The following is a 26,097-nucleotide window of genomic DNA, read 5'->3' on the forward strand; positions in this document are numbered from 1 at the left end:
CCTCCAGAGCACAGTCCTGCTGGGGACACTGATGCTGCGCAGGCGCATTCTGACCACAGCAGAGGCGCAGCCGGATGCTTTGTCCCTGCCAGGGCCCAGATGAGTCACGGGCCGCCTACACGTGTCCTTGTGCCCCGGGACACAGGGGGCCACCAGGAGTCTCCCGAACCCACCTGGGTCCACACAGACACATGCTGCCGCCCTACGTTTGTCCACAGAACCACCCATTGGAGCCCACAGCCCAGGGGCCCGCAGGTTCAGGCTGGATGGATCTGAATGTGTCCACACAATACACACAAATTCATGCACGTTCACTTTTATATCATTAATACCCAGGTACACACACACCTCAGGAGCCCCGGGGCTAGCACACTAGCTGGACAGGTGTGTGTAGAGACACAGAGCCGTGGGCAAACAGCCCCCCCGCCACACCTCCATGAATACAAAGGCGCACACATCCTAGCACACGCCCCCTTGAACAAACAGAAGACCAGCCACAAACTCACATCCATGCTCCGTGGAAGTTCCTGTTCACGCTCCCACGTCATGAGCACACACATGGGGTCTCAGGCTTGTGAAAATACTACTGAACAGAGCAATATCCCGATTTTGGCATTCGTTTTTAATGAAAGTGTTATTATGGCCAGAGGTGACTCACGGATAGGTGTGTGATCCGATGTAAAATAAATTTCTTCGTAGAGACTGTTGCAAATGAACTTCCCAGGTTGTGTCCACTGGTGGTGGGAGCGCAGGGAGGAGAGGAAGGAAGAGTCCTGGGTTTCCCTCCAGAGTGCCCACGGCTTTGGTTGGCCCAGCCCAGCGCTCCTGGGAAACACGCAGATGGCGCACACACAGCCACATCTCCCCATGAGCACATCCACAACCCCGTGCGGTCCCCACAACCCCACCGCTCCCCGAGAGTGTCAACTGTCACCATCCCCCACACACAGCACACTGCACCATCCAGCCAGGGCATCAGAGTTCTGAACTGCTTATACTTTGGAAGGCCTGGGTTTCCTCTCGTGCACCTCAGACACAAGAAGCAAGGCTTCTGCCAAATGCGCTCACTCCCCAAACGCAGGCACAGGTGTGCACACACGGGCACATTCCGAAGCAGTTGTCTCCAATCTGATCACGTCACGCCCAGGGCGCCCAGGCCCAGGGCCGTCCAGGCACCAGTGCCGCCCCCGCAGAGGCCCCTCTGACCGCAGCCGGTCCTTACCTCCCACCCCTTTCCCTCTCCAGCACGCAGGAGCTGCTCAATAAACCACTGGCTGAACTCTGAGGTCTGCTTGTTTTTAATCAGACAATATGCAAAGTATTTACAACCAATTCTGGATTCCCCCCTCCCCCCAAGCCTGGGCCACGGAATGTGGGATGCCCAGGCCCTGCCCAGAGCTGGGGCCCCCCAGCCTCTGCATAGTCATCTGAAATCTACAAAACACTATTTATTTGTTTGTTTTTAAAAAAGGACAGTATTAGGACACCTTATACAAAGGGCCTTGGGCAGTTGGAAGGGGATTTGAGAGCTCACTGTTGCCAATGAGCCCAGACTTCACAGGGACAGACAGAAGACTTGGGTAATAAACATGTATGAAAGGAAAAGTTGAAATTCCATAGGCCGGCACCGCTTGGCCTCCTTCCCTGCTGGCAGGGCCTGGCTGGCTCAAGAATCCCTGGCAGTGGGAATGTTATTGCTATGAGGGGGGGCTGTGGGTGAAATGTACAATGTGTCTGGGGGACAGAATAAGGGGTATTTTTACATGTTAAATATGGACACACATGGAGGAACACACACGTGCACACACACATACACACAGAGGCCCTTGGCAAGCTGCCCACAAACTGTCAGCCGCCCCCTTCAAGAGGAGCACACTGAGGCCCAGGGAAAGCCGCCACACGCCCTGAACAGCAGAGCTGGGGCCAAAACAGTCTCCCGGTGCCCCGGGCTGTGCTCGCAATGTGATGCTAGGCCACAGGGTCCGGACGGGAGCAGAGCAAGCGCAGAGGCCGTGGCCACCTACGGAGGCTGACGCTGCAGCCAAGAGAAGAAGCAAAGTCCAGCCAAGGTCGCACAGCCGGTCCCAGGGCATGGCAGGGGACACCCTCATCCTCTCTTACCCCAGCCTACGCACTCCTTTCCCTGCTCAGGGGTTAAGGGGTGTCACTTGGAGAGGGGAGGAGGGGCCAGGCATTGAAATGACAAAGGACAAACAGGACGGGCAACCCGGAGTTCCCTCCTAAAGCCAGGGCCAGAGCTTCCCATCCACGTAGATCTTCTATTTTTGCTTGATTGCCTCCAGAGTCTGGGAGCTCACTCCCTTCCATGGCCGGCTAGCCCGGAAGGTCAAAATCCACCCATGATCTGATTGAAGTCTGCCACCCCACACCTGCACTTTCACCTCTCATTCCCAGCTCAGCCCCACATTACCTCCACTCTCCCCCCACCCCCGCCCAAAACAGCCCCACTGAGTGGGAAACAGCAGCAGGGCTCTCTACTATCTCTAACCTATCCTCCGGCCCCTTGTCCCTTGGGCAGCCACAGTCTGTCCATGATGCCGCTGAGGACAATCTTGTTGGTTCCTGAGGAAGACAGAGGGAGCACCGGGTTCTGATCCCACCTCAACCCTGAAATGCTCTGTGGCATTGGATAAGTCACAACTTCCCTTCAGACTCTGTTTCCCCATGGGTAACAGGGGACATGGAATTGATTATCTCTAAAGGTCCCCTGGATCGAAAAAGGGCAGGGTTTGAGGGGGTTCCCAGCCCACCCACCGTCGAGTCAGTCTAGGCCTCAGCCTGCCCAGCCTGGGGGCCGTGGCAGAGGGGTATGGACCCAGCGGCCTCCGCCAACGGGTGTTTCCGAAATGGACGGCAAGGGGCAGGGTATCAGGCAGGCTGACGGCCAAGGGCCTACCACTTTTCTTTGGAAAGGCTCTCTGGCCAGCTCTGGAGACAGACCTGGGTGGCACGGAAGTGGGACGGAGCTGATGCAGGAAGTAGGCGGAGGCCGGGAAAGGGGAGCCTTCAGCCCCAGCCCTTCTTTCCGGTCCTCCCACCGTGACGCACAGAGCTCCAGGAGGGGGTACAAGGAGGAGGCCTGTGGCTGAGCAGGAGCCAGGACACAGTCACTGTGCCAGGCTTGGGTCCCGCCCTCAGGGCTGCCCCAGGCCCGAGCCCTTCCATGCCACAAAAGGGGAGAGGCCTCATCACTGGCAGCTCAGCCCCACGGAGAAGATCAATGGCAGACAGGCAGAGGGAGGCAGGGCCCATGCTGGGGGCCACCCAGCCCCAGATCCAAGCCGAGAAGCCAGTCTGGCCCTGTAGCCTGCTCCCTATAGGTTCTCTCCAGGCTGGTACTGGGGCTCAGTGGACGTGAAATAGTCCTCCAGGAAGGCCTGCAGGTATTCGAAAGTGGGCCGCTCCTCCGGCTCCTTCCGCCAGCACTGGCACATGAGGTCGTGCAGGGACTCGGGGCACTCCGGGGGGCAGGGCATCCGGTAGCCCCGCTCCACCTGGTCCAGCACCTCGCGGTTGACCATCCCTGTGGACAGAGGGAGAAGTGAAAAGGCTGGCTCTGGGGAGGAAAGCGGGACGGGGGGAAGCTGATGGGGACAACAGACAGGGCTCCCACCAGGACAGGGTGGGTGTAACCGTGGGTAAGCCTCTTCCCAAGGCTGGAAGCTCTGAGGGGTGAGAGCCTAAGATCAGGTATTCAACTTCTTTGTTATACGGATGGGGAAACGGAGGCCTGAGGCTTGTCTAAGGTCACCAGGGGAGAGGGGTTCAGGGACCAAAGATGGGCTGTGGGAGACCCTCTTACCCGGGTAGGGCACCCGTCCCTTTGTCGTGAGCTCCGTCAGCAGGATCCCAAAGGACCACACATCTGACTTGATGGTGAACCGGCCATAGAGGGCGGCTTCGGGAGCCGTCCACTTGATGGGGAATTTGGCACCTGCAGGAGCAAGGAAAGTCAAGAAAGGTCAGATAGGTGCCTATCTGCCAGATAAGCACCATTCCCTTCCCCACTTGAAAGGTAAGGAAACTGATGCTCAGTGAAGGGGCATGACTCCCCAAGGCACATGGGGCCCGCCCAGAGCCTGCCCACCTTGCCGGGCTGTGTACTCGTTGTCTTCGATGAGCCGCGCCAGGCCGAAGTCAGCCACTTTGCACACGAGGTTCTCGCCCACCAGGATGTTGGCGGCACGCAGGTCCCGGTGGACGTAGTTCATCCGCTCCACATATGCCATGCCTGAGGCGATCTGCAGGCAACACCCAGGGGCCTGGCTCAGGGGCCACCTCCCACCCATCCCACATCACAGGGCATGTGCCCAGGGCTGGGGTCATCCCCACGACAGAGAGCCAGCCAAACACCCTGCCCTTCCCAGTTCTTCAGGCACGTGAAATCACGTTACAATCAATCGTATTGACACAAAAAGCAGGGCCAGCGCCCAGCAGGAGGGAACACAGGACAAAGGGCAAAGAGGAAAGGGGAGGCACAAGACAAGATGCAGCCAGAGAAGTTGGAGTGACCATGACAAAGAGGCCTCAGATGCTGCAGAGACAGATATGTGCCAGGTCCTGCCAGCTGTCCCAAGTCCCCGTTCTGAGCCTGTTTTCTCATCTGTCAAATGGAGTAATAGCCATCCCTACCTCCCCTGGTTGTGATAAGGATTAAGTGAAAAAATGGTTGTTGGACAAACACATACTAATACATGTTTGTTGAGTGAATAAATGACCTTCACAGAGAAGAAAATGGAGGCCTGAAGTCCCATAGCAAGTCCGCGAATCCTGCTATCCTGCTGCCCAGGTTAGGGCTCTTTCCTCTGCCCAGAACCACCACTTGCAGCACTGTAAGTGGTCCCAGTGATACATGAGGCGAGATCAGTGAGAATGAGGGTAACAAAAGCAAGCTTCCCGGAGGGGGCGGTCAAGAGGCCAGACTAGCTGAGCCATGTGGATCTGAGTGTACGATGCCAAGGGTGTAAGAGGGTCTGACTCACCTGAGCAGCCATGTCCACCAGTTGAGGCAACCGCAGGTACTTGCCCGTCTCTCCCTTGAGAAAGTCCAGCAAACTCCCTGGGCAGAGAGAAAGAAGCTCTAGCCCCCACCCTGTCCCCCTGAGCTAGGACACAGCAATTCCCGGGTCCCGTCCAACTGGGCGGGCTGGCCTCACTTTAACCGGCACTGCAGAGTCTTTGCAAACCCATCTCTGAAAAAAGTCTCGCTCGATCTTCGTCACTCAAGGGCAAGCAGAATGGGAAACAGTGGAATGCTCACCTCCAGGTGAACACAAACTATGGTCCCTCCATGAGTGGAATACTACTCAGCAATAAAAAAGAAACAAACCACTGATCCCATACAACAAGGAAGAACCTTGGATATAAAAGATTATTTAAATGAAGTTCTAGAAAAGACAAATCTAGGATGACAGAAAGCATGTAGTGGTTGCCTGAGTTTGGAGCTGGAAGGTGCTGTCTGCAAAGGGGAGCGGGGGACCTGTCTGGAGCGATGGAGACCTTCTATGGCCTACTGGTAGTGAGGAACACACACAGATTCCATCCGTTCAAACTCACTGCACTGGATGCTTAACATGGGTGTCTTATACAAATTATGCCTCCAAAAAGTAGAATTTTGGAAAATAACTCATTCGTTTTAAAATTAAGTAAAGGTCAAGCCAGAGACTTGATATAGCTCAGCTCCGGTGGTTGGAGGGAGTTCTCTTTCTGCCCCAAAATAGCACGTGGCTTTAGAAAACCAGCAAACTAGGGGAGACAAGATGCACTGTGGGAAATCGTTAAAAATAAAATGAAACAAGAAAGGCAACCTTTAACTTTCCATCGACACGAGAAGTTGGCTCTAGTCCACTCCACCTCTAAAGAGGTACACTCTGGATCCGGGGGGCAGTAAAACACTTCCCACGTGCTCTGTAGAGCACCCTGACTCAGAGGCCGCCCAGCTGGGGGCTGCCCGCATCCCGGTGCCAGTCACCAGGCCTCACCCTTGCTCATGTACTCCGTGACGATGTAGATGGGCTCCTCAGACACCACCGCGTACAGCTGCACCAGCTTCTCGTGCCTCAGTTTCTTCATGACCTGGGCCTCCTGCAGGAAGGCCTCTGGAGACATTGTGCCTGGCTTCAGGGTTTTGATGGCCACTCTGGTGGTGCCATTCCAGGTCCCTGTGTGGGGAAGGGTGCAGGCTGCCTCAGAGGACCCCCACTCCCATTCCTCAGGGACCCAGGGATCTGCCCGGGTACAAACTTCAGCTCTGACCTCCCTGGCCATTCTGAGCCTCAAGAGTTCCCACCTGTAAAATGGGCACGAGGAGAGGCTGTGTCTCCCAGGACTATCACAAGGGTCTCTGGTACATGCTCAAGAAAGAGTAGCTGTTGTTAGGACTATGATTATTAGAAATGGCCCAAAAAGCAGTACATTGGCCTGGGATGGGAGACCATGGTTCCAACTCAACTGCTCTGTCCTGGGTGATCATGTTCCTTCTCAGCAGCCCAAAGAAGGTGCCTCAGGCGCTAGCAAATGAATGGACTGGGGCTGAGGCTTCTCTGATGCGTGGCTGAGGGGCCCATTTCTCTCAGGCTCTGGGCATCCATCTGAGTATTGGGGCTCAAGCCCTCCGAGCACAGCCCATCTCGGGGTATGTACCTGGCGCTTCCCAAGTCTACCTGGAGCATCAAGGAAGAAGCCCCTCCCCCACTGATTACTGCACAGCCAAGCCACGTAGGAGTCTTGCAGCCACAGAGCAGCCGATGCACAGACTTTTCCAGGGCTTGCTCACATCCTCGCTTTCCATATGTGCCTGGGAGTTGGCTTCCCATCCGTCTCCCCTCTCCCCAGCTCACAGCCAACATCCCTCTCTTCCCGACTTGGCCTGAACTCCAGCCTGCAAGCCTTTGTCCCCACAGTGCCTTCCACCATCATCTCTTCCTCTGAAGGGAGAAAAGTGGAGACAGCGATGCCAAGGGAATACCATGGCTCGGATGAACACCTTGAAGACAGGACCCTGCGATCCCTCTGCTGAAGCCACAGGCCCACAACTGTCATGCCTGCCTCCCCGGCCTCCCGCGACTCCTGTGTCAGCAAAAACCAATGGAAGGGGGCCTGAGTTTTGTCAGGGCTGTGTGGTGTTTATTTTCAAGAACGGTCTTGCAGTTTCTCCAGGGTTAGACAGGAATTGGTAACAGGCCCAGAACAGGCCAGACCTGCGCTTGCCAGGACTCCCTCCGCGAGCTGAGGCTTCTCTTCCCGGGGCTAAGAGCTACCGTGTGGAGGCATGCTGGGCCAGCGAGCTTGCACCGCCCCACGGTGGGTTCTGTTATCACCAGCCCCATTTTACAGTTGGGAGGATCAGGCTCAGAGTGAGCTGGGCCAGACCATGCAGCAGCGCACCACAGAGATGCAACACCCAGCCCCTCTGCAGAGGCGTGAGGGGGCTGCACCTCACCTTGTGCCGGCTACCACTGGGGGAGCTTCATATTTAAAATAGGGCCCACTGTTAAACAGAGGCGCAGGAGGCTCTGGGTGGTAAAGGGAAGGAGGATGAAGGGGGCCTCGAGCTGCCAGATGGGATAGTACATCTGCCTGGTTCTCAGGTGGGGACACCAAAGTCCCCCCAAGGGGACTGCGTTCTCCTCCGAGGGGTAGGAGCAAGGACTTACCCATCCACACCTCTCCAAAGCAGCCCTGGCCCAGCTTGACCTCTAGCCGCAGTGACTCCCGGGGGATCTCCCAGGCGTCCTTGGCCAGGCCCTGAGTCTGTGGCTTGGATGTGGGGCACACAGTGGTGAGTCGGTGGCACAGGCCATCGGCATGTTCTGAAGATGGAAACAGGGAAGTGGGGTTCGGGCCTGGTGTCCCCCTGGGGCCCCCAGTCCCGCGGTGTGTGTGTATGGACCTACACATTGCATGCGCACAAGCTTCGGGGACACCAGGATCCCCTTGCTGTGTGTATGCCCCTCGCCCCACATAGGCTCACGCTGCCTCATGCATCGACCTCATGTATCTGCTCACCGAGTCATTCGCCCATTCATTCACCAGACTTCAAGGGGTGGCCAGCTATGCGGGTGCCAGGGACCCAGTGGGGGACAAGTCCAATGGAGCCTTGGCCTCTGGGAGCTCACAGTCCGGGGGAGCCCAGCTTCCCTTAATCAGCTCCCAAGACCACATGTGTGACAGAGAAGGGCTGTGTGTGCAACAGCAGGTGGGCTGGATAGAGTCCTGGAAGGCTTCCCGGAGGAAGTGGTACTTGGGCTTGAATCTGCAGGAGGGTGAGTGGTTAACTAGGGAGCAGCACTCCGACCAGAAGGCACAGAGCCTGGTGCCTGTGCAAAGGTCCTTAGGGAGGAACAGCTGCTGGGTGGGAGGAGCTGGGGGGCCACAGGGAAGCGAATGGGGGAAGAGGAGCCCCAGGTTTAAACTACCCAAGGCCTCAGAGACCACACCGGGGTGCTTATCCTAAGATTCCCAGATAACCCCTGGAGGACTTTGATCTGGGGAAACAGGGTTCAGAATGAACTGTAGTAGCGGCTGAGAGGACAGAGAAGTGGCAGGTCCTAGAGGGTGTCAGGAGGCTCGGCAGACAGGAGGAGGAGGATGTATGGGGTGGGAAGAAGCAGGCACTCCCAGAATGGGCCACACCTGCACACAGAGGCCAGAGCTACACACCACGACCACACAGGCATGCACAGAGACCCGCCACAGGGGTTCACAGGGGCCCGTGACTCTTTGGTCCACCCGGGCAGCCCTCAACAACAAGACAGCCACACTATTGCACACATACACATGGACTGTGCATGTGAGCTCCGCGCGCTCGCTCACACTCGCTCTGGCTGTCTCTCTCTCTCTCTCTCTCTCTTTCTCTCTCTGCGGCAATCTGGCCGCCCCCTCCTCCTCTCCCAGTAACCAGTTCAGACCGGTACTAGGACTGCAGAGACAAATGACACCAGCCCGTGCCCCTCCCTTCCCTGCTCACTCCTCCAGGCAGCCCCCTCCTCACCAGCCAGCTGCAGAGGAGGAGAAAAAGGAGGAGGGGTACGGGGGGGGGGGGGTTGAGGGGAAACAAGGAAGAGAGCACAGGGAGGAAAGAAGAGGAAAGAGACAGGGAGGGAGGAGGTGAGGGGGAAAGACAGGGAAAGGAAGAAGGGGCAGGGAAAAGAACAGGGAGGAGGGCAGAGCCACACATCCCCAGCATAACTGAAGCCCCAGCCCTTGTTGGCCCCAAAGCCCCTCCTCAGGGTCTGCAGTCCAGGCTGAGATACTACCCCTCACCCCACCCCCCAGTGCCCTCAGAGGGCTGAGCCCCAGGCCGGGCAGCCAGCTCTCCCCCGCCCAGCTGCCTGTCCCCTGGAGGCCTGCACCCGGGTTGGAGGGGGCACCCACTGGAGTAGTAGGCTACGAGCTGCTGCAGGCTGTTGAACTGGGTGCGAGAGGTGATGTAGAAGCCGCCGCTGTCCAGCTTGCGGATCTTGTAGTGCTTCACATTGAGGCCCTTGGCGTTGTCGAAGTCGGACACTGAGAGGCAGTAGGCACCTGTAGGGAAGGGCCAGGGGGAGCCGTGAGCACTATGCCTGTCACCTCCACAGGCCACAGCACTGGCACGGTTCTGTGCCAGACCCAGGAGCAGGGAGGGAAGCCAGGTCAGCAGCCCCTGGCCCACGGCAGAGCCAGGTGTGGTCCAATCTATCTTGGAGCACACAGCTTTGGGGCAGCCACTGAGACAGGGACAAGTCAGCAAAGGGGCACCTGGCCGGCAAGCTCTGCCACACACCCTTGGCCCTGGCAAGACTTCGGAAGCCTGAGAGAGCGTCCCAGCTGTGTGACCTGAACAAGTCGCTTGCCCTCTCTGGGCTTCATTTTCCTCCTTTGCCCAATGGGGCTACTCCCAGGGCTGCTCAGAAGATTCAATAAGGTTACACCTGAGAGGGCCTAGCACACGATAGGTGCTCAGTAAATGCTTGCCGAGAGTGTAGGAAAGTCCCCAAGTGGCTGCATGTCCCCGAACTAACAGCTTCCCCTCTCAGTGTGCCCTCAGGAGCTCTGTCTGTGCCCCAGCACTTCCTGAAGGCTCCAGGCTCAGGCGGGAGCCGGTGGTTGGCTGAGGCTGGGCAGACATGGACAGGAGTCCGTGAGCTAGGCGTGACCTCTAGGCGCTAACACTCCACTGGGCCAGCCATAACAGCTCCCTCCCTGCTTTCCTCGAGCCTAGAAAAGCTTTGGGCTGGAAACGCTTCCTCCTGCCCAGCAGGCCTGGCTAGGAGGCTCTGCTAACCGGAGCCCTAGAGACGGTGGCATCAGGGAACAAAGTGGCATGCGGGAGCAAGGCTGAGCCCCAGAGGCAGGGCAGTGCGGGCAGAAGCTCCAGGGAACAGAGAAAGGCCATCTTGGGAGGCAGCGTACAAGTCCCATGCTAGAAGCCCAGTCCCCATGGCCTCTGGACAATCCTCAGGTGGGGGTTAAAAATCTGTGTAAAGAAGGGAAAAGGAGACCCAGAGCGGGAAAGCAGCTAGGCACCAGGTCACCCACCAGTCAGGCACCAAGCTGGGACTCAACATCAGGTCCCTAAAGCTGCCGGGGGCAACCATGACTTGCTGCAGATGGCCCAGGCCCCGTGCACATAGGAGCCAACCCTGGCCATTCGTGCACACGTGCAGGCATGCCTGTGCCCAGCAGTTGCATGCGTACAAAGGTACACATTCCCCAGGCCCCCAGGCATGGAAACAAACCCACAATAATTCAGTCCCACGCAGCAACTCACAGTTCCTCCCCCACATGCACACACAGGCCTGGACCCACACATGGCGTGCGCAGCCACACGACCGCTCATAAATGCACATGCGTGACATGCATGATCTGCTTTCCCATCTCCCGCTGAGCCCCAGGCCCACAGGAAGTGGCCCAGCTTCGTTGCCATGGTGATGGGGCGCCTGCAACCCACTTGCACAGGGGCTGGAGAGAAAGCGGGTGATACGGGTGATACATACACATTCCCTTGCTGGGGGAAGGGACAAAAGAACAGGGGCCAGGACTGTTGGGGGAAGGGCAAAGCCAGGTCCAGGACCCAGTCCCGCCCCAGAGGCCCCCGAAGAAGGGGAAGAGGAGAAGCCCATTGTATCAGCGCCCACCCTGGGAACAAGCCTTTTGCTTTGTGACCCTCAGTCCTCCTGACAACCTGTGCCCTCCCCTCACTGAGCAAAATGAGGCCAGGCAGGCCAAGTGTTCTCTTTTGCTGCACCTCTGGCCACCCAAGGTGATTTAGTGTTCCTCAGACGTACCTCTCAGCCTTTGATCCTGTCATTTTCTACACCTGGAGGCTTCTTACCACCTCACGCCATACACCGAACTCCTATTCAGCCTGCCACACCCAGCTCACACAACCCACAAAACGACAGCCCCCAGTGGCCAGCAGGAGAGCTCGTACCTTTCGTGGTCTCACTTTCTCGCACCAAGAAGGTCCCTCTCGGGTTCTCCGCATTGAGCAGTAACCGCTCTGACTCCCGTCTCGTGATCTTGCCGAAGTACCACCTGGGGTGGGGGGGAGGCAGCTGGTCTCGGTGGCCCAGGCTCCTGCCTACCCACAGTGCCTCTGCCTAGGATGTGGCTGGGGCCCGGAGCGGCCAGACCTCCCACCCTGGCCCCAGAGAGAAGCTCCGAGCTGGTAACAACGGTGAGTAAGCAGGAGGCTGGAGACCATACTCACTCCTCAGCCTGGATGGAGTCGGAGGGTGCCACATAGTTGCTGGGGATGTAGCCCGTCTGTCCTGTGCTGAGCGAGTGGGCTAGCCACCAGTCTCCCTCTCTGAGCAGGGGAGAGGGAAGGAACAAAGGAGAAGAGGGTCATCAGCAGTAGGCCCCAGCGCCTGCAACCTTCAGGGGTGCTGTGCTGGGAGCCCTGGAGGCCAAGTGGGGCACAGGGAGCAGCGGGGCAGGGTCACTCACAGCCTGCCAGGCCGCACAGGCCTGAAACTCCTCCTCTCCCTGGCCCAGATGCCTACTGGCCAAAGCGGGCTCAGACGGGCTTTGTCCAGGACCGTGGCAGGACTGACCTTGGTCAGCCAGAGGCCTGGATTCACACGGGCAGAGTCCTGGGATGGGAAGTCACCTTGCTTCCCTTTGGATAGACCAAGCCGCCTGAAGATGCCAAGAGCTACCTTGAGAGTGAGGTAGGGGGCTCCTTGCCTTGAAGAGCAAGCAAGTTGTAACAGGAGAGAAGGTTCCTGTCCAAGACGGATGTCACATCAGACCTTCAAAGCTTCCCCAAGCCCTGAGATTTGGAAGCCCAATCCTAGGAGCTGGTGAGACCCGGGTGGAGGCAGGGGTAGCCCTTTGGGGCTCAGTGACAATCCAGGTGCCAACCCTGCACACTAGTGCAATGCTTGCCTTCATCACAAATCACAGGTCACACCTAAAGGGCTCCTTGGCTGAAAACTACGGGCCTCCTCTTGCAGCCTGCCCACCTACAGGGGAAACTGAGGCCAGAGGGGCTGGGACTTGCCCAAAATCACACAGCGAGTCATGTCGGAGGGGGCTGAGGTGGCAGAGCCCCCATGCGCAGGGCACTTTTACACGAATTGCCCCACAAGGCAGAAGAGGAGATGGGGGCAGGGCAGGAGGCGCTCCCCACAGTCGGGTCCCCGGGCCTGGGTGGGAGTGGGGAGGGGAGAAGTACCTTTGCAGCCATCTGAATGTGAACCAGGTCTGGCTGGAGCGGGGGTCCAGAGACACAGAGGAGAGAGGAGAAAGCGAGAGCCCAACAGGAAAGAAGAGGCAGAGATGGGGGTGGTGAGAGGGGGAGGCAGAAAGAGCAAGGGAGAGAGCAGGACGGCCAGGCGGTGCTGGGGATGGGGGGGCAGCCACAGAGGCCTCACATCCAAAGCAACCAAAGGGGAGAGGGAGAGGGTCCATGAGGAATGTGGGGGCGATGGGAAGGGCTGCCTGGGCACTAGGGTCCAGCTCGCACCCATTCCTCCTGTGTAGATGGGAAGGCTGAGGCCAGAGAAGCAAAGGCCCCCCCGCAAGGTCACACAGCCAGGCCCAGGCTCCTGACGGCAGGGGGCGAGGGGAGGGCTTGAGAGCCTGCTGAGCGCCTCAATCCAGGGATGCCTTTGGACCTCACAGAGACCCTGAGAAGACACACAGCACGCAGGATGTGCTCCCCACCCCGTCGCCGGGCCCAGAGAGGGAAAGGCACTTGCCAACAGTCACACAGCCTGGATCTGAACCTGAACCCCTGGCTGCTGGCTCTTCTGAGTTCCCCCTGACCCACGTGCTTCAGTCCATTTTGAACGTGGAGAATTTGAAGCCAGGAGAGTATGGGGCTAGCAGAGCTCTCCAAGGACCTGGGAGACTATAGGTGAGCACCCAGACTGGGGCTTGGGAGTCGGGGGCTGAACCAGAGGGGTAGGGACACCCCTTCTGGATGGACTGAGGTAAAGGCAGCATGATGGACGCTGTGCAGCTGACTCGGCTGTGCCGCCGCTGATGCGTCTTCGGGCAGGGACACTGTTCACGTGGGCGTTTCCGCAGGAGAGGGAGAGTAAAGGGGCGAGGGCCACCTCAAGGAGAGGAGCCCTCCCATGCCCAGGACTTCCATCCACCTCCTGTTGTGCACCTGCCCAGGGCTGCCCACACCTGTCTGTCCCATTTGACTTCAAGGCCACCCTGAGAGGGAAGAAGGTAAGGCCTCGGTCCCCAGATTAGGAAACCGTGGCTCAGAGATGTTGAGGGACCAGCCCAAGGACACACAGCGCCTAGGCTGCAGTAATGCAGCATTTCCTTTGTAGAGCTGGGGAAACTAAGGCACTGTGAGGGGCTGAGATTTGCCCAAAGCCACAGAGCAAGGGAACAGCTGAGATCTTCCAGTCCAGAGACTTCACTTCACCAATGGGGAGAGTAAGGCGCAGAAGAGGCCGCGATTTGCCCAAAGCCATAAAGCAAATTGATGGCAGAGCCAGAGTGAGAACGGGGCAGCTGGTCTCGGTGGCCCAGGCTCCTGCCTACCCACAGTGCCACAGTGCAGTGGGGGCCCGCAGCAGACACAGCAGGCTCAGGACACCTGCAGCCTCCCCAGGCCCTCGGGGGCTCAGAGACCCCGGGGTAAGCCGGGGGCAGGTGAAGGAGGAGGCAGCAGGGCTGGGGGCAGGGCACTGGGCCAAGATCTGGGTCAGAGGCTACAAAACGAGGCGGACTGACAAAGCCAGAGTCCGCCAGCTGATCGGCCTCTGGGGAGTCCCCAGCCACCAACTAACTGGGGGAAAACTGGCAGAGCCTGTGCCCGGAGGCCAGCCAAGTAGGGCCCCCAGGAGCAATGGGGGTTCACTTCTGTTGACATTACCCAGACTTTGGCCGGCAGAGCCTCTAGCTGCCCAACGTCAGCTCGTATGTGCGTTTGGGCTCCCAGCCCAGCCTGGGAGTTTCAGTTCACAAGGGCAGGGCGGGAGGTGCACTGCAATCTCACTGAAGGACTCGAGGCCCGACTTCGGCCTGGCCCCCGCTTGACAGGTGTCTGCGAGCTTGAGAGCCAGGGTCAGCCGCCCCGGGCACCAGCCCAGCTCACCCGCGCAGCTGTGTGACCTTGGCCCTGCCTCAGTTTCCTCATCTGTAGGATGGGGATACACATACCTCCCTCTGAGGATGTAAAATACCAGCACAGAGCCTGGCACACAGTAGGTGTTCAATGTGTATGTACTGTTGATATCTTGATTTGGCTAAAAAAAGAAAAACAATTGAATCTGTATCTCAATGGTGTCCCTCTTCCCACTCTCCACAAATTTTTTTTTTTTTTTTTAACCAAAGCAGCTCACTCCATCTCCAATAAGGATTTGCTGTGTGACCTTGGGCAAGTACCCCACCCTTTCTGGGTCTCAGTTTCCTCGTCCATAAAAAGGAAATTATACTTTTTATTTCCTTTTTCACAGGATCTCTCTTGCAGCAGCGTCAATAAGCGAGCATCACGCCAGCTTCAGCTTCAGGTCAGCTAATTCCCGTGAGTCCCATCTGAGCCTCAGTTTACCCACCTGCGAAAAGGAGCTATCAAGCGCCATCCTCCCAAGTCTACGGTCTGGGAGACTCAAACCTGTCGCAGGCGGTGGCCAAGGGACACCAACCCAAGCCAGCCTTGGAAGTAGCAGTGGGTCAATCTAGGCACCTCCCCTGGGGCCTTATCAGGTGGGTAAGAAAAAGGAAAAGATGGAAAAGAGTAAGACATTCCCTGCCTGGCCCCTCACCTTCCCACCTGCAGCCAGAGGACAAGGCACTGGACCAGCTGTCCCAGAGCTACAATTTTACATGCCAACTGCTGTTCACAAGCTGTGTGACCTCAGGCTACTGATCTCACCTGTCCAAACCTCAGGACCCTCTTTTTGGACCCTAATCTTTGCACTGCCGGGTGGGATGTGGATCAGGGTTGTGGCAGCTTTGGAACCTGGGAAGTTATACCTGTCTGGGGGCTTATACGCAGGTCAGAGAAGCACGTTGGGGATTGCAGGCAAGCTTGGGCAGCACGCACAGCCCACGCAGGCAAGTTTCTGGGCCCTGGGGCCTGAGCACATGGCACATGGCACATGGGAGACAGCAGGGAGGGGCCCGGGCAGGTCGAGTAAGGAGGGCAGGAAGGTATCCCTTGCCCTGCGGTGAGGGACGCCCAGGGCAAGGTGGCGGAGGTCAGTGCCTGATGGGGAGCTCCTCCAAAACAGCTGCTGGAATCTGGGTGTGGGAAGGGGAAGTTCAGGGAGCAACCCAGAGTCAGACCCAGAGGGGTCCTGACCCCAAAACTCAGACACTGGGGCCGGGGCTCGGGACAGTCGGCCCACAGGCCCCAGGGGGCTTTCTCAGACCCAGGGCAGCAGAGCACCCAGCATGCTCGGGCCCAGGGCCACAAGGCATGAAGATGCGGAGGGCGGGAGCTCCAGGCCTGCTGTGAAGGTCCCGGCCCAGCCAGCCCTGGCCGAACTCTGCGACAGGCAGGCTCCTCCCTAAGCTCTCTGTCTCCCCAACAAGCAGACCAGCCACAGGCTAGACTCAACCGTCCCTCAGTCACAGGGGGAGGTGAGGGGTTAGGGCAGGGGGGTCAGGGGTTAAACAACAATGGGCTCCAAGCAATGGCAGAAGGACACGTGGGTGGGATATGAGACCCGAACACCTCAAATTGGGATGGCCCAGCTTCCAATAAGCACTACCGCCCCTCCTGTCATCCCTTCATCTCTCCTCTTCCTCTGATGCCAACCCTGAACTCGGCCACCCCTGACTTCCCAGGCAAAAGAGCAGTTTGAGTACTGCAAGGGAGGAGGGGCTCTCAATTCATCCCCACCCTCCAATCAGGGTGCCTCACTGCCACCCAGGGCTGCCCATGGACAGGACTCCATCCCTTCTGGCAGCCCCAGGGCTGGCCAAACACCCCCCGGCCCATCCCAGAAGGCAGGACAAAGGAAGGGAAGGGGTGCGCGGAAGAAGGAGTAAGGGCGGATCTCAGACTCTGGGTGAAAAAGGCAGGATCAGTTTCCAGAGCCTTCCTTCCAGTCACCCCTTTGCTCAAGCTGTGACCCCCGCACAAGATGCCCTTCCCACCGCTGCTGGCTGAGATCCTCTGCAGTACTTCCAAGCCACCAACCTGATGCTTCCTCTTCCCTCCTCCTGGCTCCTCTGCACCTCCACTCGTAACGCTCCCCCCCACAAGGGCAGTGGGCCATGCCTACCCCTCCCAGCTCTGCCACCACTAGCTGTAGGACCTTGAGCAAGTCATTTCACCTCTCCAGGCCTCAGTTTCCTCATCTGCAAAACGGAGCAAATATGAGTTTCCACTTCCCAGGGCTGTGGTGAAGTATGAATAAAACAACGCAACTCAGCGCTCAGCACGAAACCTGGCTCACACACAAAGCACAATACACGCTGGTATTTCATTACTGTTCATTTGTCTTATTCACCAGTAGCAGCGGGGTACCCGCCGTGTGCTGAGCAACAGGTGATGGGGGACCCAGGCAGACCTGAGAGCAGCCCTCAAGGTGCTCTCAGGGTGAGGGGAGGCAGATGCAAACAGCTGAAACCATGCGAGAACTGGAGTGACACCTGCCTCAGACACCCAACGGGACGGAACATCGGGAAATCCCCGCCCCCAGGGAGAACAGCTTCAGTGGGGAGAGAGCTGCTGCCCGAGTTCCGGTCCTGGCTTTGCTGTTTGGTAGCTGTGTGACCTCGGGCAAGGGCCTTCACGTCTCTGAGCCTCAGTTGCCTCATTTGCAAAATGGAGAAACCCCCTCCCCGTATCACAGCCCTGGCGGGACTGCTGCAGAATAAATTTGAGGACACAACTTAAAAATGCCTGGCCTGGCACCTGGCACTTCTTTTCCCTTTTGCCTCCCCGAGAAGGCAGTCCTCAGCTGGATCCTGAGGGATGAACAGGAGTTTGCCAGGCAGAGATGGGACAAGGAGCATTTCAGGCAGAGGGAACGGCATGCACAGGGGCAGGGAGGCGTGAACAAGCAAGACACACTCAAGAGAGGTTGGAGATGTCCAGCCTCCTTAGCCGAGCCTTCGAGGACACTCATGGATCAATTCTACTCTATCCTCTAGAACCTTCTTGCCCTTCCACAGCCCCGAAGGCATCCAGCCCCCTCCAGCACCACACCCTCTGCAAGGGGCTGCCTTCCACTACCTCCACTTGCGACGTGACTTCACTGGTCTTCCTCTAAGGACCTGCTTGAACCTCCCAGTCCCTGTGGTCACCACCAGAGGGGGGCACAGGAGAGGTCCAAATACCTGGGCTGACTCTGGCCCTACCCTCTGCCTGTCGCTTGGCCCGGACTGGGGCGGGCCCCTGACCACACTCTGGCTCCAGGGAGGCGTGGACAAGCCTCCTCCAGCCAGGCCCCACTGGGCCCAGCACGGGACCGTGCATGCGCTGGCACTCGATAGGGGCTGATGGGTCAGAATGAATGAAGAGCAGGTGAGTTAGCAGGGTGGCTGGGAGGAGGGGTGATGGGGAGTGAGAGCAGCGATGGGAGGACCCCCATTCTCAGCCTGGGGTTAAGGTCAGGGCCTGGTTACTCTGGCTGGGGTTGAGGACAGAAGCTGGGAAGCTGGAAGCAGGCAGCCAAGGGAGGCAGAGACCACAGGCAGGGACACGGCCACAGGCAGCAGCAGCCCCACCCCCACCAGCGAAGCGCCCCGCCCAGCCCGCCCACAAAGTCTGTACACACCTGACATCCACCTTCCTCCTAAGGGCCAGCGAGAGAGAGAAGCAGAGAGAGGGAGAAGCTGAGAGAGGGCTGGAGGAAGCAAGCGCGGGCAGGAATGGGGGGAGGGGTCCCCAGGCGGCACGGGGGTGGGGGGACCAGCAAGCGCTGCCAAGGGCAGCAATGCAGCAGGTGCAGGCTCTGCCCCGCCCTGTTGGCACTCCTGCTTGAGCAAGCCCCACGCCAACCCTACCCTGAAACCCTCCGCGGGCCCCCACCCCTGGGCACATGACCCAAAGGCTTCCCGGCACCCCCTGGACAGGCGTGGCACCTCACTCCCACTGTGCCCAAGGCAGGGAAAGAAGAGCAGAGGACAGGAGGAGAATGACCCCCACGCAATGCTGGAGTCCCCCTCCCCTCTCCCCATCCACAGAGGCCCCAGGGTCTGGCGCGGGCCCCCACAGGCCAGCTTGGCTCTAGGATGCCCCACCCCAAGGCTGGAGTCCCTGGAGGTGAACGAGATGTCCACCAGGGAGCCCTGCCCTCCATACCCTGTCCTGCTGCTTCACTGACACGCTCACACTGGGGGCCCAATACGATTCCCCAACCTCCCATTGTGGGCTCCTCTCCCTACAGCTGGACGCTGGCTCAGCCAGCTGCTCCAGCCTCTCCAGCCCCAAGTCACTAATGAGGGCACCTCTGTGGGCAGAGCCTCCTGTTTCAGGCCCCGCTATTCGTGGTCCTGGGCCTGGGGCCCAGTTCTGCCCTGACCACATGCCCCTTGGCAGAGTCTGGGACCTAGGGTGCTGTGCCCTGTTGACCAGTTATGGAACCCAGATCCCAGTTCCAGGGACCTCCCGGAGCCCCACGCACCGCCACTTGCCTTATTATCACACCTGGAGGCCTGGCCCTCAGCCAGCTTTGGTGCTCGGCTCTGCCTGCCGCCCATCACGCTGCCCCCTGAGTCTGGGATGCTCAGAAGTGGCTCTAGCCCAAGGCTGGGCCCAAGGGATGGGGTCTCCAGGGATGACAGGGAAGGGGGCACTCACGTGTTGTTGACAATCTGGAGGCGCTCCCCTTTCTTGAAGGATAAGTCAGTCTCTGTCCGTGACTCATAGTCATAGAGAGCCACAAAAGTGGTCACTCCACCTGCAGAGAGGGAAGGGGCACATCAGAGTGGCAGAGGCCATGGCTGGGGAGAGGGGTGGATAGAAGGACCCTGCCCCCTACAGGGCCTGGGGACTGGCCTCCCACATGCCGTCAGAGCCCAGTCCAGGGGCAGGGTCACATTCAGGGGTGGGAGGGCCTCCATGAGTGTCCAACTGTGTCCATGTGCCTGAGCACCCATGAGGACGTGCACGAGGAACGTGCGCCTCTTCGTGTCTGAGCCCCACTGGGCTCTGGGTGATGCTGGGGGTTGGCTTATCGGTGTCATGTCTGTCTTCTGCATAGACCCAGAAGCGCCCACTAGCAGGCATCTTTGTTTGTTCCCAGAGCCTGACACACAGAAGGTGCTCAAGGAACCACTGCGGGATGAATGAACCAGTGAATGAAGGAAGCTGCCCCGAGAAGATTGCTCTACTTCTCTCTCTAGGGGCTTCTATGTGCCTGGGGGGAGCTTAGCAGCAGGTAACTGTCCCCTCAAAGTGGCCTTCTCTGTCCCCCACTTTAATTACAATCACCACCCCCCCACCTGCCAAAGCTCCCTCCCTGCCAGTCTGTCCCTTCTTGCCAGTTACAACCTTCTAAGACCCCGCACAGTTCACACGCCTGGCTTTGTTTCTCTCCCCCGCGGGGGCTTTGTCTGGTTTACACACTGCCGTGTCCTCAGACCAGAAGGATCCTGGCACACCGGGGAGGGGCCACAAATATTTCTTGAACAAATGAATGGGTTTGTTTGTGGGTCTGTTGTCTCACTTGGGTGTGTGTCTGTGTCCGGGGCTCCATAAGAGCCCATGTTTCTGTGTGTTTTTGTGTTCCCACTGCATGTGTGCATCTGTGGGTGTCTGTGAATGTACTTCCTAAGTACGTGTCTGTGTCCTGTGTGTGTCTTTGAAGGGCTTTGGGCTAAATGTGTGTCTTCATCCAGGATCATCAGCTTATATGTGCACATGTGCTCTGTTTGTGCACATCTGCACTGGGCACATGTCTGTGCCCAGGGGTTGTACATACATCCACATATCCCTGGTGTGTCTCCATGTGCGAGGTCTGTGTGGGTCTATGGGAGAGTGTCCAGCTAAGCATATGTACATATCTTGCATGAGTGTCTTTGAATGGCTGCTGATTCTGTGTGTGTGGCCATGAGTGTGTGGCTCTGTGTACGTGCATTGGGTTGAGAGCACAAGTGTTGGTGTGTCATGTATCTGTGTGTCTCCAGGAGCACATCTGCCTCTTTCTAAGCATCTCTTGTCTGGGTTGCTATACCCCGAAAGTGCCAGCAGAGGGCGGAGGGGCGCACCTCAGCAAAAGGAGGGCCTCTGAAGAGGAGTTTTGGTTCTTCCTTCCAAAGCCCCCCTCCAAACAGCACCTCCCCAACCACCCCCAACCCACCTTTCCCGGTCCCTTTTGCCACATACCAGCCGCCTGTCCTGACCCATCTCTGGACTGACCAGAGCAAAGAGCAAAGTCTCCATCCTGGTTCCCATGCTGCCCTGAGCAGCTCCCCCACCCCTGCTCTCTGGGCCTCAGTTTCCCCCTACAGTCCTTTATCTCTAGACCCCTTTATTCTGTGCACCTGATGGGTTGTACACCACACTTTCCAGTTTATAAAGCCCTTCCCACCCTCAGCCTCCAGGAAACTCCCAAAGAGTCCCCGAGGCCAAGTAACCCACAGTCTCTTCCCCCTTCGTGGGCAAAAGAAACAGCAGCCCAGAAAGTGGGGTTGCTGCCCCAGGACACGCAGCCCTCCAGGCAGAGCAGCCTGGGCCCGGCCAGGCAGGGCGAAGGCATCCTTCCCCCCAGGCCCACTGACCAGCCAGGGGCCCCGCCCTCTGCGGGGAGGTGACTGTGTCTGAGGAGTTGAAGCCTCCGAACAACTTGGGCTCAGCAGCCGCAGGGGAGAAGGCCGTGTTGGGGCCTCGGTGGCCATCAGCAGACGCCGGCTTGCTGGGGGTCTGGGAGGTGGGGAAGGCACCCCCGCTGCCGCCACCATGGGCGTTCTCAGCAGGCTCCAGGCTACGGCGCCGTTGGCTGGCATCCTTGGGCTTGCTCTTGTTGCTGCCCATGGTCCTGGCTGGAGAAGAGAGAGGGCCTTGGGGTGAAGGGGGACTCTGGGAGCAGGCAGGGCTACCCGGGCCCCTTAGAGAGCCTCCACCCCAACCCATTCTACAGATGAGGAATCTGCGGCCCGAAGAGGGGTACTAGCCTCTTTGGATGAGTTGCCTTTCAGAGCCTCAGTTTCTTCATCTGTAAAATGGGAATAATGATGTCACCCACAGAGGGCTTCCTTGGCACAGGACCAAGCACAAAAGAAACCTCATAATCAGAAGCCCTAACCTCTCCCATATCTCTGTGAGTCACTGTTTCTGTCTCTTGTGGGACAGTGTCTGAGTCATGTCTATGTCCCAGGCACTTAGCACATAGGAGAGAGCTCACTGAGGGTTTGTTGAGCTAATATATGATGGACTGGAAATGTCTAATACCGAGGGAAGGATGTTAAAAGTGGCAACCAAGTCAGCGACACAGCAGGCAGCTGAAAGGAGAGATGGCTGGAAGCTCACCCCGGCCACAGGGCCTTTGCACATGCTGTTCCCGCTGCCTGAATGCTCTTCTGTGACAGTTCACCAGGGTAACTCATGCCACCCTCAGTTCTCAGTTCATCAGCCACCTCCTTGGGAGTGTTCCCCAAATCCTCTCACTGGCTTAAGTGCCTGTGACTTATGTGCCTCTCCTTGATAACATATAACCCAGTTTTCATTTAATTTTTATTTATGCAATTATGTGATTATTGTCAAGGGCTTTTAGTCTGTCTAGTACCTAGCTCCCAGTACCTAGCACTGAGTGTGGCACACAGTAGGTGCTCAATAAACAGATGAATGAAAGATTTCTGAGCCAGAAATCTGGCTGTCTAGAGATCAGGAAACACCAAAAACCAAGCTGAAAACTCCCCAGCGATGCCCATGGCCCTGCCACGCCCTTTTGCCTCCCACTTCCGCATCCGCAGGCCCTCGCTGGCCCTGGCTCCCCCCGAGCCTGGCCAGGGCCTCGCCACCCATCATGGTCACCGCCCCCCGACTCCCTCATCTTGGCAGCCCTGATGGGTCATCACCTCACCTGGTGGAAGGCAGGGGCTGTCCCAGAAGGGCCTGGGAGGCAGCCTGGGGTCTCAGCAAACACCAGGTGTGGAGTCAGGGGTCGTGGCCTGGAGCCCCTGCTCCTCGTCTTCCCACTGCGCGACCCTAGGCAAGTCACTTGGCCTCTCTGGGCCTCAGCGTCCTCATCTGCAAAGCAGGGATAAAGCCAACTCTCAGGGCTGTTGTGAGGGGACAATTAGAAAGAGAAATCGCCATGACTGTGACTCATGGATCACGATTTACCAGGCTCTGATGCTGGCGGTCCCAGTGGTAAGGGCCGCTCAGATCTGAAGTCTCCTTCCCCCTTCCCAAAGCATGTTATGAGCGAGAGCAAGGCTCGGTAGGGCCCAGGTTGTTCAGGGTGGGCTCTGAAGCCAGACTCCCCAGCTCAGATCCTGGCTCGGCCCCTAATCAGTAGTGTGTCCTCAGGCAAGCAATGCGACTACTCTCTGGACCCCATTTCTTCCTCTGAAAATGGTGGAGTCATTGTGACAACTGAATGAGGCAAGGTGGAGCGCTGGGAACACAGCAGGTCACCCTGCCAAGTCACCTTTCACGGATCTGGCATGACTCTGGACACACAGGCTAGGAGGGTTCCAACGGTTCTCCAGGGGGTGCTGCAGGCCCTGGAATAAGTCCAGAATTTCCCCTGGGGACCCTCGGATGGGAAAAGTCCCCGTGACTGGTTGGGGCCTCAGGCAAGACGGTTAGCCCAGCTCCATGACCCCACTCCCTGTGTAAACCTCAGCCAGTCCCTTGCACCCTGCGGGCCTCAGCCTGCCCAGCCACACAAAGCTACACAATGGGGGTGTGGCCTGCATGCTCCCTGGGGTCCCTCCAGCTCAGAGAATGTAGGGCTGGGGAGGCCCTGGGGAGACCTGCTCAATAGCCCAAAGGATCACCTGGGCCTCCCGAGGGACCAATGGGCCTGGGGACAGGAATAGCCAATTTCTATGGCAAGCCAATCCGCTGAGGTCATGGTGCCCATCAGCACTCATATAGTTGGTGTCCTGTGGGACCTACCGACCTGGTTCCCCGCATTCCCAGGCCTGAAGGCTGAGTCCCAAGCCCCATACCCCCAGCACATGTGCTCCCTGGTACAGCATCCACAGCACCAACTGTACAGCAGGCCTCTGTTAGTCACTGCAGTGGGACACCGAGATGAACTGGCCAGGTCCTGCCTCAGAGGGCACGTGTCCTAACACGGGACTTGTTTGTGGGACTTTTGAGAGGAAATAAAAATTGCAAAAATGTATTTAAAGACTTTTTTAGATGAAGAACTTTTTAAGAGCCCAGATTTTCTTTACAATGAACTAACTGATGAAGAGTGAACCCCTTGTTCCTGGAGGTAACCAAGAACAGGAGCTAGGGTACTTGGCTGATGTGCTGTGGAATGAAAAGGAGAGTCAGAGCTGGACCTTGGAAGCTCTTCCAGCACCAAGGGGATGTACGTTCCCCCTCAGAAGGGGATGAAGGCGAAAAGACAGCTCCTGGCCCCTAAGCTCTCACACTAACCAAGAAGACCACTCCCCACAGGAGCATCCGAAAAAGCCTAAGAGAGGCCTTTAAAACCAGGTTGAGGGGGCCCAGGGCCTCTGATTGCCAGGTTGGCTGGTTTGTGGGGTTTGGGTTTTTTTGTGGGGGGTTTTGGTCCTTGTGGTTGATTCTAATTATACAAGTAACACGTGTTTGTGGAGAGGCAGGCAGGCCGAGGTTGAGAGCCAGCGCCCTAGAACAGGCTACCTGTGTTTGAATCCCAGTCCTCCTGCCCTGGCATGGGGCCCTGTGCCTCACCTTCCTGCTCCGTCAGTTGGCGGTAACAACGGTGCCCCGTCATGGGGCTGCTGGGGGAACCAGTGCGGAAAGTGCATGGATCAAGCGTTTCTTTCTGGCATCGTAGGAAAGCCGGACTGTAAACTGGGACCCATGTTGTGCCCTGGACTGTAAGCTCCCTGCAGTCAGGACCAGAGTAGATCAACCTCTATATACCCAGTGACCAGGACGGGCCTGGCACCTACAAGGAAATCTGGAAATATCCGCAGAATGGATAAAAGACTGAAGAGCACAGACATATGATTTGCATCCTGATTTGTTTGTGCAGCTTCATGTTCTAGAGACCAAGTATCAATCTGCAAGTATCATATTCAAACCCTCCCAAAGCCCCGACCTAGCACTGAGCCTGTTATAAGCACCTGGCAAATACTGACTCATCAAATCCCAGCGATAATGTAGGAGGCAGATACCAATTGTGTCCCTATTTTACTGATGAGGAAATTGAGGCACAGAGAGGCTGAGGAACATGCCTGAGGTCACACAGCAAGAGTGCAAATGAAAAGTGGAAGCAGGAAAACACAACGGGAGGAAGGAATCAAGGGTGGCTCCTGGGGTCCAGTGGAGGAACTCATGAGCCCCACCTCCCACCCGTGGGACCGCTCTCTCGTGGAACAGCCAGATGCCCTCGGCAGACGGTGTCATGAGTGGGTAGGGCGGTCCCGCCCCATTCCTAAAGCAGGCTGGAAGTTTCAGGCTTCTGACAAAGTACAGAGTGCTTGAGGAAAGAGAGCACATTTAAGGTGGGATCTAGTCCCTGCAGGGCTGCGACTATGCTATGGGACCTTGGGAGAGACTGACCCCTGGGCCTCAGTCTCCTTCCTCGGGGCCCGACCCCATCTCAGGGCCCAAACGCCAAGTCACCATGAGCTGCTCATTTGAGAATGGCCAGCACCCCCATCTCTTCCCCCACTTACTTGCACACTCCCAGGCAGAAATAGATCCCAGGGGCTCCAGGGGAAGTGGCAGGGGCTCTGTACCGGGGTGCCTGAGGTTCCAAGAGGAAGGAGGCCCCTTTCCTCTGGGGAGCCATCCCCAACCGCAGGCTCCAGGCAGAGGCCCGAGTTATCACTACCCATGAGAGGTGCCAGGATGCGCCCTCCAGCGCTGCCCCCTCAGTGTCGCCAACACGCCATGCTCAGTGGGTCCCACCCTGACATGGCATCTCTCCCTAAGGCTGCCCCCGCCCCGCGTTGCCGTCAGGGCTGGTTTCCCATCCTCCCCGCTATCTTTCTCAAATGCATCCTCCCCCACCCTATCTCCATTCCCTCAGGCCAGGCCCCCCTCTCCCGGCCTGGGTGCAGCAAAAGAGGGCCCTCCAGCGCACCCTCCTCCCAGCAGGGGTACCCCTGTAAACCACACAGACAACGCACCAGAGTCGGTGCTGCCGTCCCTCTTGCACACAGGCCCCTGCAGAGGGCGCCACGCTGGCTCTCACCACCTGGCCTTCGCATAGGCCTTTCTTCAGTTCCCCTGCCCCCCTCCAGGTACACAAGTGCTCACAACATCCAGAAGGGTCCGGAAAAGACCGCTGTTTAGTCATGCCATTCCCACTCCTTCCTTCCCGACTCTGAAGAACATCAGTTCCACCTCTGCTAAGGGTGGAGGGAAGGCCAGGAGCTTAGGAGGTAAGAATAAGGACCCCAGTCAGACCTGGGTTCAAGTCCTGGCTCCACTACTTACTAGCTAAATCTTTTTGGACAAGTCACTTCACCTCTCAGTCTCCTTATCTTTCAAATGGAGAAACCTAACATCCGAGAATTACGTGGCAGAGTCCATGGGCAGGGCACAGA

General features: G+C 57.9%; 1 protein-coding gene across 4 annotated transcripts in view; it reads right to left on the reverse strand.

Annotated features, from left to right (window-relative positions):
* Positions 1–1,293: 1,293 nt before the first annotated feature.
* Positions 1,294–26,097, reverse strand: part of SRC (SRC proto-oncogene, non-receptor tyrosine kinase) — a 52,928-nt gene continuing 28,124 nt past the window's right edge. Inside the window, exons 3-16 of one of the 4 annotated variants that reach the window (XM_054573778.1) lie at positions 22,455–22,621; positions 21,154–21,414; positions 19,232–19,331; positions 18,207–18,224; positions 12,683–12,715; positions 11,714–11,812; positions 11,435–11,538; positions 9,397–9,546; positions 7,677–7,832; positions 6,003–6,182; positions 5,004–5,080; positions 4,109–4,262; positions 3,824–3,955; positions 1,294–3,544 (exon numbers count right to left, since the gene is read on the reverse strand). In XM_054573778.1, the coding sequence (XP_054429753.1) occupies positions 3,336–3,544; positions 3,824–3,955; positions 4,109–4,262; positions 5,004–5,080; positions 6,003–6,182; positions 7,677–7,832; positions 9,397–9,546; positions 11,435–11,538; positions 11,714–11,812; positions 12,683–12,715; positions 18,207–18,224; positions 19,232–19,331; positions 21,154–21,406 (1,665 nt within the window). In that variant the 5' untranslated portion in view covers positions 21,407–21,414; positions 22,455–22,621 and the 3' untranslated portion in view covers positions 1,294–3,335. The remainder of the gene's footprint in view (positions 3,545–3,823; positions 3,956–4,108; positions 4,263–5,003; positions 5,081–6,002; positions 6,183–7,676; positions 7,833–9,396; positions 9,547–11,434; positions 11,539–11,713; positions 11,813–12,682; positions 12,716–18,206; positions 18,225–19,231; positions 19,332–21,153; positions 21,415–22,454; positions 22,622–26,097) is intronic. The other 3 variants (XM_054573780.1, XM_054573779.1, XM_054573781.1) reach the window with 3 other exon arrangements.

The sequence above is a fragment of the Pteronotus mesoamericanus genome, unplaced genomic scaffold (assembly GCF_021234165.1).
Source record: "Pteronotus mesoamericanus isolate MK-2021 breed Mesoamerican mustached bat unplaced genomic scaffold, CSHL_Meso_final contig_25, whole genome shotgun sequence".
NCBI lineage: Eukaryota > Metazoa > Chordata > Mammalia > Chiroptera > Mormoopidae > Pteronotus > Pteronotus mesoamericanus.